The sequence below is a fragment of the Triticum dicoccoides genome, chromosome 2B (assembly GCF_002162155.2).
Source record: "Triticum dicoccoides isolate Atlit2015 ecotype Zavitan chromosome 2B, WEW_v2.0, whole genome shotgun sequence".
Classification (NCBI taxonomy): domain Eukaryota; kingdom Viridiplantae; phylum Streptophyta; class Magnoliopsida; order Poales; family Poaceae; genus Triticum; species Triticum dicoccoides.
Window position 1 is genome coordinate 245211546 of NC_041383.1, and position 12275 is coordinate 245223820.

The following is a 12275-nucleotide window of genomic DNA, read 5'->3' on the forward strand; positions in this document are numbered from 1 at the left end:
TAAAACATACACGCGACCTCACTCAGATTCAACTAAAGGAATCACATACTCAGTAAATCACACACTAAATAATCTTTGATGTTTTTTCAGTAACCTTACATGATATCATACCATCTCCATACATATGATGCCATCTCCATATGGATTAAATTTTAAAGATGGTAGAAAGTGAACTGAGAAAGGCCATCCGTGCCCCGTGGCAAATCCATATACATGAGCGTGACACACCACTTTTTGTAACAAGCATAGCCAGTGGAAAATATTTCCTAAAAAAATTAAGAAAATTGGATTCGTTTTGGAGGATACTTAAGTATCAACGACATGCATATTGATGAGAAATGTATGTGAAACATGTAGAGAAGACCATGCTATGTCAAAAAATCTGATAGTACAGTAATAAGCTAAAGAAAAGAGAACTATACGGTTGATTTTTTTATCAAGCTATCAAACCAACCTGACATTCGTTTAATGATTTTTTTAATCAAGCTATCAAATCAAAAACTGACATTCATTTAAAAATGGCTGGTTGGTACTACATATCAGTATATGATAGTGCGTTGTAATACGGTTCTTTTCACCAAGTCCAATTTTTTGTCAAATGGATGAAAGTAAAGAATATGGAGTATCCAAACCTTTTAGGCCTAGCTTATATTCTCGGTAACACTCTTGCATGATCGGGTGGAATATAAGCCACCCTTCTTCCATGATGTTATAAGATGGAAACAAATCTGCCATCAAATTGAGTTGATCAGTCAAAAACACAACTCGAATTTACTTACTCGCGAACATACAAGAAACACGGCCAAAATGCCTCTAGAACAACCAATAAGAAATAGCACCAAAAGGAAACTCTGAAATAGCACTAAAAGGAAAATCTTAAAGTACACATACATGCTTAACCACAATCTTGGCCTGGCAAAAACAAAATGACAATATGTGTATATGAACATCCCGGGAATCACAAGTTAAGTGAAGCTCACATGATCATTATGCTTAATGCGATGACTTCTCCTTCCTGGATCCTTTCTCACTACCCATTCTGCTTCCTAGAATGCAAAGACTGATTGTTGTGAGAATATATCCATCACGTGAATTCCTCTACAAGGGAAATTAGCTTCAAGGAATGGCATTATAGGGTAACATTTTATTTATCTACTTATTATATTATAATGCATTTTCCTCTTCCTTAACTATCCTACGTTGGCTATGCGACTGTGGTGGTTCTGTAGGACAGGAACACGCAACGGGCACAAGGAAACATCCATACAGAGAGATTCATCAAATTATTGCTACTGTAAAGGGGAGTGAGCGAGGCATACCTGTGGTCACCATGTTTTGGGCATGAGCTGCGAGTGACCCAGTATATCCAACACCCATGACTTGTAGACCTGCGAGTATTCTCACCCAGTTAATGGACGGGACACACACAGCGGCACGGTGTTGGATCCGACGGCCGAAAAGTCAACGAACGAACTTGTAGATGGGACGAGCGTCTTCAGCTCAAGCGACTGCGCCACCATGTTCTTGACCGCCTGCGCAGCAAGCACACACGCACGCAATTCAGTCACCGGAATCCGATTGAGTCACCGGAATCCGGGTGAGACAAGACAAGAAGAGAGGAGGGGGACGGACCTGCGGGAAGAGGTAGGAGACGTCAAGGTCTTGCGCGATGAGGGCGAGGAGGTGTTTCAGCGCGTCGAACTTGTCGCCGTCGGAGCGGGATGCGAGGAGCGCCGAGACGGCGGCGGCATTGGGGTCGCCGTAGAGGTGTGCGTCCGTGGCTCCGTGCCCATCCGCACGCCACCCATGATGTCGTCCGCTGGACCTTGACGGATCTGATGTGAAGGAGACGGGGACGGCCAGGATCCGTTCGTCGCCGCCGGCGTCAGCGGCGAGTGTGTCGGTGGTGGCCGCTCGCCTCCTTCCGACCGCCTTTTGGTGCCTGTGGGATGTGATTCCGCTGCTGCTGCTGCTGTAGAGGCAGCCTTCGGGCTGCTCCTCCTGCCAGAGGAGCAGCCGCGGGAGACGCGGACAGAAGGGCGGGCCGCGGCGATGGAGATAGCGGAGCGCTCTGCCTGGATCTCCTCCTCCGCGGCGATGGAGATGGACAGGAGAGCGGGCCGCGGCGATGGAGATGGACAGGAGAGCGGGCCGCGGCGATGGAGTTCTGGGTTCAGGGGAGGATTCAGATCGAGGGGAGGGGAGGGCGAAGCGAGGGAGGAGATCGAGCGAGGAGGGGGGGTGACGGGAGGAAGAGAGATGGGCTGCGCGAGTGCGGGAGAGAGGCAGCTAGGGTTTCTCCACAGGCGGCACGGCAATTTATATGCCTGTATGCGAAATGACGGAAATGCCCTCGGCGGGGCAGGTTATTTACACGCGGTGGCACGACCGGGGCGCATCGGTCCAGATCGGACGGTCTGCGAGCGCCGGGTTTCGATCCGGAGCGAGATCCAACGGCGGGAATTACATCAAGGAAACGATCCGACGGCCGAGAGTTGCTAATCGCTGAGGAGCCTCCGGCATCCATCCTTCTCTTGTTTCTGGATGCATGGTCAAATTAGCCTGGTATATATACATGTTTTATATTCGTATGGTACGACGAATCTATCAGCATCTTCCAAGCAGATTCCATGCAGAGTTAGAATAAGCTCTGATCTCATCTAATCATTGGCATCACAGCCACCAGTGACTCGGACGACCAGCTGTTTTATAATAATTGAATCTGTTTGTCTGAAAATGTTGAGGACCATAGTACTATAGTTTTCACTTTTCACGTGTTGGGTTCAGTAATGTGCTGCGATTTACTTGATTGGAATGGGAGCATGGTATTAACTTTGTACATCAACCCGCAGTTTAGTATAATTACACGAGGTCGCTGTTACAGTCCGCATCGTCGACGGTGCAAGCGGCCACCGCCGCCTCCTTGTGCTCCTCCTCGTCCATGGTGTCCGACATGCCCTTCCCGCGCGTCTCCGGCAGGCAGGCAGCGAACATGCCGAAGCAGCCGACGACGAGCCCGAACACGCCGAACGACAAGAAGCTCCTCTCGCGGCCCAGCGCGACGAGCACGGGCGCCGCCACGCCTCCCAGCACCAGCGCCTGCCTTACCAGCCCCACCGCCGAGTTGCGCACGGACGTCGGGAACAGCTCGATGGAGTACATCATGATGACGTTGAACGCCGTGCACGTCGCGAAGAAGGAGAGCAGCTCGGCGGCCATCCGCGCCGCGCCCTGCGGGATGATGACGCACGCGAGGCTCCACACCCCCGCCGCCCCGGTGAGCGCGATCACCGAGCTCCGGCGGTTGATCCTGCCCATCAGGAGCCACGAGAGGATGGACGACGGCAGCTCGGCCAGCGCGTTGTACGTGACGCTCAGGTAGAGGTTGGATCCCAGGTTGCCGACGTTGAGCGGCATGCCGTAGTAGACCATGCCGACGCCGAAGCTGGCTGTCATGATCGCCGCCAGCCTCCGGAGCGCCCACGGGCGCTCCCACATGGAGTGCAGCGTGGCGAACACGCTGTCGCCGCTGCTCTCCTCCGCCGTGTCATTGTTCATGGTGCAGGCGTGCAGCATGGAGAAGCTGGACGTGATGCTGTTGCCGTTGAGCGAGGCGATCTGCTGCAGCGTCTCGATGGCGTCCTGCTTGCGGCCGCGCACCAGAAGCCACCGCGGCGACTCCTGGACGAGGAAGTAGAATAGGATGGAGTAGCAGAGGGAAGGCACGGAGGTCCACAGGTACATGTTCCGCCACGATTCCTCCCGGAACGTGTAGGCGAGCGCCGGGAGCGACAGGAACCCGAGGGTGAAGCAGAAGAACCCCGCCACGCACACCGTGTCGCGCCACCTCTTGCCGACGAGCTCCGTGGAGAGGACCAGCGTGCACGTGCCAACCATAGACCTGCCGAACCCGGACATGAAACGCAGGGCGGCGTACACCCACACGTTCGGCGAGAACGCGGTGAGCACGCCAGCGACGGACATGGACACAATGGACACGAGCAGCATCTTCCTGCGGCCCAGGAGCGAGTCGGCGAGCGTTGTGAGGAGGAAGCCGCCGGCGAGGCAGCCGGCAAAGAACGAGGACGCCGGGAGGGACACGAGCGCCGGGCCGGCGCACTTGAGTGACCACTCCGAGACCACCGACGTCACGGCAGGGCGGTCCCACGCCCACGCGCCGGACGGGAGCGCGCACGGAGAGGCCGCGGCGGCCGAGCAGGACGCGTCGGCGCCGGTGCAGTGCCACTGCGGCTCGGCGTCGGTGAACACCGAGATGAACACCTGCTGCGCGTCGAAGGCCCACGCGAAGGCCAGCAAGACGGCCTTGAGGAGCTGCAGGGCGCCGGTGGCGCCCATGTACGTCTCGATGGTGTCATCGATCGACGGCGCCTTGGCCGGCCTTGTTTTGTGGCTTGTTAGGAGCGGGGCGGAGGCCGTGTCAGCCATTCGCACGGTTCGCGTGCGTGCTTCTGTGTGTGCTTGCCTCTAGCTTATCTTGGCTGCTCACTGGCTGTGTGGGGAGAACGATGAGAGCGGGGGTATTTATACGGGCGGGATAGTGTACGTCAACGGAGCAGCGCAGTGCAGCGCTCCAACCAGGATTCCGACGTCGACGAGCTGCATTATTATGGATTGAATAAGGGGAGACACATGTGAGATCCAGTCACGATATGTTTAGAATATGGGAGGGGGTGTAGTATACTTGATGACCCGAGGGTCCACGTAAGCAACGAGCCATGCATAGGGTAATCCATCGCTACGTACTACGGCGCTCCTGCTCCACCGCCATCATGTGAAACCCAGTCACGATATTGATCCGCATGTTCTTGCGTACGAGCTCGGCGATTAGCTAGCTCCAGATCATTTGACAAAACCCGGCATAAAACTTCCTTATCTCTTGGATTGATTCCAGTTGGTGCCGCCGTATGGGTACATCAAAAGCTTCTTTGCTATTTTTGTCCTGGAATCCTTCTTACGTTCACTCAAAGTACCGTTGCTATTGTTTTAGGGGGGAAATGTATCTTTGCTACCCTTTCCAGGATGGAGCTAATCAAGGTACCCAAATCTTATGGCCATACTCACAAAAATCTCGCATGGCCATAGGAGGTTATGGTACTTCCACGGTGCCATGTGTTTACTTGGTTTTGGAATGTTCAGCCATGTCTCTTGACTGTTTCAGTTACCTAATTAAAATCTTGCTATTTTTGTACATATACAAGTATAATCCGTAAAGAAGTTCCTTGAACAATCATTCAGCTGCATCTTGGGCAGCAGTCTCGAACGCCATCATGAATATGTTTGGAGGCTGACCATCCAGCACCTTGAGTCATCAGTTTATTAAGGAGAGGGATGAGGGCAGCTCGGGCGATTGGGCGGGCGGCCGTCCCTCCGACTGCGACGGCGCCGTCTACCGCGGGGGATCGCCGGCGCGTCGGCGGGCGCTCCTGGGCTCTCGCCGAGTCCGACGAAGATGACGCGGACGACGATGGGGAGAGTTCTCCGGCGGAGTCGCCGCTTTCTCCCACGCCCTCCGATCTCATTTGTGAATTTTTTTTCATTCAGGTTATAGCGAGGATGAAGTGGCTACGACGATTGATCGGGTTCTGCCACCGGATGATCCGGCGCGTATTGGTCTCCACGCGGGCGAGAAGAATGAGATGATCCGACGCGTAGTTCATCGGAAGACGGCGGCGTCGGCGCTCAGACCGTGGAAAGGCCCCATACCTAAGGTGAGTCTTCCGAATCCCACATTATTCGATTTGATTAGGCCGGAGTCTTGGATCACTGTCAAGAAAAAGAAGAACGCGAGGCGGCGCGCCGGTAGTCCGGCAACGGCGGCGCCCATAACTGCGGCGGTGATGACCAGGATCTCGCTCGCGAGATCGCAGCGTTTGAATCAGCTGCTAGGTGGAGTTGGGCCGGTTCAGAGTGGACCGGGTCCGCGAGATGTTGGGCCGGAGAAAGATGGGTATGAGGCCCATGCTGGACCGGGCCACTCTCCTACACCTATTGCGTTGCCATGCACGTACGAGCGTGATTGTTTCTCTATCGATCGTGTATCGCCGCATCTTCGCCCTAGGGTTCGTAAGCACGGGACGAGAGGTTTTCCTGCCTGTGGTCTTCGTCGGGCTAGGAGGATTCGCCCGCTGCTAGAGATGGCCGGCCGCGGGGCTGCGCCGCCGCCAGCCAAGAAGGCCTCGTCAGGTCCTGCGGGACGGGGTGGGACGGCTCCGCCACCGGCGGCGGGTGCTGGACGTGGAGTCCCGACGCCGTCTGGCCAGAGGCCGCCGGCGGGCGGGGGCGTCATTCAGGGCAACCCGGGGCGAGGTGCTGGCCCCTTGGGCGCGCGACCTCCGGGGCAAGTGCCCGTCCAGCCGACCGCTGGTCGGGGCGGCATAAGGCCCCCGGCGCCGGGCGCGGCGCCCGCTGCTCAGCCGGCTGTGGGTCGTGGAGGGCCTCGGCCTTTTGTGCCAGGCGCGACCGGTGTGGCTCCGGCTGGCCGCGGTGGAGGGCCTCGGCCTATTGGGAGCCTGCCGGCGCCGTCGGGCAATCAACCTGGTGTTGCACCTCCGCCCCATTACGTTGCGAGGCCGGCGCAAAACCGGTCCGGTCCGACTCAGACTAATCAGCATTCAAACAACAGAGAGCCCAATGATCCGCCCCGAGGCTAGTGGGGGGATGATGGGTATGATGCATATGGTGAGGGACGGCACCGGGGCTCCTCGTCCACGGGAGGAGGTCGTGGCTATGCCTGGCAGAGTGATGGGTCTGCTGAGAGACCATTTCTCGGCCCTCCAGGCGGATTTGTTGAGGGAGCCTCAGGCCCGGATCACCGTCAGAGAGGAGGCTTTCGGGGCCATCGTGGTGGTCGGGGAGGGGGCCGTGGGAGGTTTCGCCGACCGCCCCCGCCTAAGGCAGTTGTTGAGCACGCGACGTCAACACTGGAGACCAACCACGCATCCACTACACTTCCTTCCCAGACGATGGAGGTGGTGACTGCTTTGGCTAGTGTTGAGGTTCCTGAGACTGGGACTTTGGCCGAGGATACCGACAGGTCCGATGCTGAGAGGGTGTCCAAGTATGCGCGCAAAAAGGAAAAAATGCTTTGCTACCGTTATGAGGAGAAGGGCCACTTCATTGCTGAGTGCGTGGCCGAGCTATGTGAGACGTGTGGCAAGCCGGCACATGCCTCGGGGGAGTGCCCGTTCTTGCGTGACCAGGCTCCGTCGATGACTATGTATGGAGTCTACTGTGCTGAGCTCATGTTCTTTGAATCACCGGCTGCGCGAGAGATTCCGGAGGAGACCCCGAGCTTGACTACCGGGGTTGTGAAAGCTACCCAGGGAGAGGTCACTGAGGCTCAGATCGTGCGGTGTCTTTAGGAGCTGGCTCTGGGGGACTTTCGGTGGGAGCTGGTGGTTCTCGAGGATAAGGTCTATAAGGTTGATTTCCCCACGGTGGATGACTTGCAGGGGTTGTTGGGCTTTGGTTTGTGTAGAGTTCCGGGCACTTCGTGCATTCTGGAGTTCCACGAGTGGAAGAAGGTGGAGCCTAAGGGAAAGCCGCTTACCCAGGTCTGGTTGCGGTTTGTAGGGGTCCCGTCTAAGCCTTTGCAGGATGTTCGAGTTGTGGCCAGTTTGGGTATGTTGGTTGGGAAGACGGAGAGAGTTGATATGGCTTTTACCCGGGCTCATGGGGTGGCCCGGCTTTTAGTCAGTGTTCTGGATATTGAGTTCGTGCCTGATATGGTCAACTGGACTTATAGGGGAGAGGTGTTCCCGCTCGAGATTGAGTTTGAGGACACTGATCTGTTTGCTGATGCGGTTAATGGGAATGATGTTGATATGCACGAGGGTGATAGCGGTGCGGGAGCCAATGGGGCAAAGACTGATGAGTCCACACGAGAGGGGTCTAACGGCTCTCGCCCAGATGCTCAGTTGCCCGGGGATGGGACCGGGGTTGAGCCGGCAGCATCGCCATCGGTGCCTATGACTTTGTTGCGGTTCGGGTCCTTTGAGCCATCATCAGCGCCTCCCAGACTTTGGAGTGACCGGGTAGACTCTGATGATATGTTTGACCGCACACTTCCTCTGTTGGAGTTTGAGGGGGTTGGCAGTTCTATGCCTGGACGCTTGGTGAGGGCCTCATCGGCGAGGACTCTGGATGGAGTTGGGGTGAGGGAGCCGGAGGTTGCTTCTCTTTCCCTTCCTCCTCTTGTGGTCGAGGCTCCGGTGTGGATTGCTGCTTGTGAGCTGGTGTTGGGGGGAGGGGGGTCGGGGCAGGAGGCCTTGACGTCTCCCCTCCATATCCCGACGCCGGTGACGTCGATCACGTTGGGGTCGGCCAGCGCCGGGGGAGGGAGCCCGAGGCAGGTGGCCTCGGCTCCTGCTACTCCGGTGGTGGCGGTGACACCCACGCCAGCTGCTGCGTTGGGGGGAGGCTGGGGCAGGAGGCCCTGGCTCATCCTTCTCCCCCGGCGGTCAGGAGGACCATTTCTCCTTCGCCGACGGCTCTTCCGTCTGCACCGGCAGGTGGGGCGGGAGGAGGGCGCGGGCAGGCGGCCCCCGTCATCCCCTCTCTGTTCGTACCGGTGGGTGTTGTTGGGAAACGTAGTAATTTCAAAAAAATTCCTACGCACACGCAAGATCATGGTGATGCATAGCAACGAGAGGGGAGAGTGTTTGTCCACGTACCCTCGTGGACCGGAAGCGGAAGCGTTATGACAACGCGGTTGATATAGTCGTACGTCTTCGTGATCCGACCGATCCAAGCACCGAACGTATGGCACCTCCGAGTTCAGCACACGTTCAGCTCGATGACGATCTCCGGGCTCCGATCCAGTAGAGCGTCGGGGATGAGTTCTGTTAGCATGACGGCATGGTGACGATGATGATGTTCTACCGACGCAGGGCTTCGCCTAAGCACCGCAACGATATGACCGAGGTGGAATATGGTGGAGGGGGGCACCGCACACGGCTAAGGAATGATCACGAAGATCAACTTGTGTGTCTATGGGGTGCCCCCTGCCCCTGTATATAAAGGAGCAAGGGGAGGAGGGCCGGCCAAGGAGGAGGAGGCGTGCCCAAGGGGGGAGTCCTACTCCCACCGGGAGTAGGACTCCTCCTTTCCTAGTAGGAGTAGGAGAGAAGGAAGGGGAAGAGAGAAGGGAAGGAAGGAGGGGGTGCGGCCCCTCCCCCCTAGTCCAATTCGGACTAGGCCTTGGGGGGGCGCGCGACCTGCCCTAGGCAGCCCCTCTCTCTTTCCCGTATGGCCCAATAAAGCCCAATACTTCTCCCCGACGAATTCCCGTAACTCTCCGGTACTCCGATAAATACCCGAATCACTCGGAACCTTTCCGAAGTCCGAATATAGTCGTCCAATATATCGATCTTTACGTCTCGACCATTTCGAGACTCCTCGTCATGTCCCCGATCTCATCCGGGACCCCGAACTCCTTCGGTACATAAAAACTCATAAACTCGTAATATAACTGTCATCGTAATCTTAAGCATGCGGACCCTACGGGTTCGAGAACAATGTAGACATGACCGAGAACCGTTTCCGGTCAATAACCAATAGCGGAACCTGGATGCTCATATTGGCTCCTACATATTCTATGAAGATCTTTATCGGTCAAACCGCATAGCAACATACGTTGTTCCCTTTGTCATCGGTATGTTACTTGCCCGAGATTCGATCGTCGGTATCTCAATACCTAGTTCAATCTTGTTACTGGCAAGTCTCTTTACTCGTTACGTAATGCATCATCCCACAACTAACTCATTAGTCACATTGCTTGCAAGGCTTATAGTGATGTGCATTACCGAGAGGGCCCAGAGATACCTCTCCGACAATCGGAGTGACAAATCCTAATCTCGAAATACGCCAACCCAACATGTACCTTCGGAGACACCTGTAGAGCTCCTTTATAATCACCCAGTTACGTTGTGACGTTTGGTAGAACACAAAGTGTTCCTCCGGTAAACGGGAGTTGCATAATCTCATAGTTGTAGGAACATGTATAAGTCATGAAGAAAGCAATAGCAACATACTAAACGATCAAGTGCTAAGCTAATGAAATGGGCCATGTCAATCACATCATTCTACTAATGATGTGATCCCGTTAATCAAATGACAACTCATGTCTATGGTTAGGAAACATAATCATCTTTGATTAATGAGCTAGTCTAGTAGAGGCATACTAGTGACAATATGTTTGTCTATGTATTCACACATGTATCATGTTTCCGGTTAATACAATTCTAGCATGAATAATAAACATTTATCATGATATAAGGAAATAAATAATAACTTTATTATTGCCTCTAGGGCATATTTCCTTCAGTCTCCACTTGCACTAGAGTCAATAATCTAGTTCACATCGCCATGTGATTTAACACCAATATTCATATCTGTATATGATTAATACCCATAGTTCACATCGTCATGTGATCAACACCCAAAGGGTTTACTAGATTCAATAATCTAGTTCACATCGCTATGTGATTAACACCCAAAGAGTACTAAGGTATGATCATGTTTTGCTTGTGAGAGAAGTTTAGTCAATGGGTCTGTCACATTCAGAGCCGTGTGTATTTTGCAAATATTCTATGTCTACAATGCTCTGCACGGAGCTACTCTAGCTAATTGCTCCCACTTTCAATATGTGTCCATATTGAGACTTAGAGTCATCTGGATTGGTGTAAAAGCTTGCATCGTTGTAACTTTTTACGACGAGCTCTTTTATCACTTCCATTATCAAGAAATATTTCCTTAGTCCTCACTAAGGATATTTTGACCGATGTCCAGTGATATACTCTTAGATCAAAATTGTACTCCCTTGCCAAACTCAGAGTAAGGTATACAATAGGTCTGGTACACAGCATAGCATACTTTATAGAACCTATGACTGAGGCATAGGGAATGACTTTTCATTCTCTTTCTATTTTCTGCCATGGTCGGGTCTTGAGTCTTACTCAACTTCACACCTTTGCATCACAGGCAAGAACTCCTTCTTTGACTGTTCCATTTTGAACTATTTCAAAAATTTATCAAGGTATGTACTCATTGAAAAATCTTATCAAGCATCTTGATCTATCTATATAGATCTTGATGCTCAATGTGTAAGCAGCTTCACCGAGGTCTTGCTTTAAAAAAAACTCTTATTCAAGTATCCTTTCATGCTATCCAGAATTTCTATATCATTTCCAATCAACAATATGTCATCCACATATAATATTAGAAATGCTACAGAGCTCCAACTCACTTTCTTGTAAATACAGGCTTCTCAAAAAAGTTTGTATAAAACCATATGCTTTGATCAACTCATCAAAGCGTATATTCCAACTTCGAGATGCTTGCGCCAGTCCATTGATGGATCACTGGAGCTTGCACACTTTGTTAGCACCTTTAGGATTGACAAAACCTTCTGGTTGCATCATATACAACTCTTCTATAATAAATCCATTAAGGAATGCAGTTTTGACATCCTTTTGCCAGATTTCATAAAATGTGGCAATTGCTAACATGATTCGGATAGACTTAAGCATCGATACGAGTGAGAAAATCTTATCGTATTCAACACCTTGAACTTGTCGAAAAACCTTTTTGCGACAAGTCGATCTTTGTAGATAGTAACACTACTATCAGTGTCCGTCTTCCTCTTGAAGATCCATCTATTTTCTATGGCTTGCCGATCATCGGGCAAGTCAATCAAAGTCCACACTTTGTTTTCGTACATGGATACCATCTCAGATTTCATGGCTTCCAGCCATTTTGCGGAATCTGGGCTCATCATCGCTTCCTCATAGTTCATAGGTTCATCATGGTCTAGTAACATGACTTTAGAATAGGATTACCGCACCACTCTGGTGCGGATCTTAATCTGGAAGATCTACAAATTTTGGTAGTAACTTGATCTGAAGTTTCATGATCATCATCATTAGCTTCCTCACTAATTGGTGTAGGAATCACTGGAACTAATTTCTGTGATGAACTACTTTCCAATTCGGGAGAAGGTACAATTACCTTATCAAGCTCTACTTTCCTCCCACTCACTTCTTTCGAGAGAAACTCCTTCTCTAGAAAGGATCCATATTAAGCAACAAAGATCTTGCCTTCGGATATGTGATAGAAGGTGTACCCAAAAGTCTCTTTTGGGTATTCTATGAAGACGCACTTCTCCGATTTGGGTTTGAGCTTATCATGCTGAAACTTTTTCACATAAGCATTGCAACCCCAAACTTTAAGAAACGACAGCTTGGGTTTATTGCTAA

At 52.5% G+C, this 12275-nt stretch overlaps 2 protein-coding genes across 2 annotated transcripts in view; both read right to left on the bottom strand.

The window, feature by feature from the left end:
* LOC119360820 overlaps positions 1 to 2527 on the bottom strand; it is a 9962-nt gene extending 7435 nt beyond the window's left edge. The window contains exons 1-5 of the mRNA XM_037626306.1: positions 2468 to 2527; positions 1633 to 2289; positions 1475 to 1532; positions 1320 to 1388; positions 633 to 728 (exon numbers count right to left, since the gene is read on the bottom strand). Of these exons, the coding sequence (XP_037482203.1) occupies positions 633 to 728; positions 1320 to 1388; positions 1475 to 1532; positions 1633 to 2289; positions 2468 to 2527 (940 nt within the window). The remainder of the gene's footprint in view (positions 1 to 632; positions 729 to 1319; positions 1389 to 1474; positions 1533 to 1632; positions 2290 to 2467) is intronic.
* Positions 2528 to 2777: 250 nt separating this feature from the next.
* Positions 2778 to 4514, bottom strand: LOC119363327 (organic cation/carnitine transporter 2-like). The gene has a single exon (XM_037628668.1). The coding sequence runs from the start codon at positions 4444 to 4446 to the stop codon at positions 2863 to 2865; it is 1584 nt and encodes a 527-aa protein (XP_037484565.1). The 5' UTR covers positions 4447 to 4514; the 3' UTR covers positions 2778 to 2862.
* Between the last annotated feature and the right edge of the window lie 7761 nt (positions 4515 to 12275).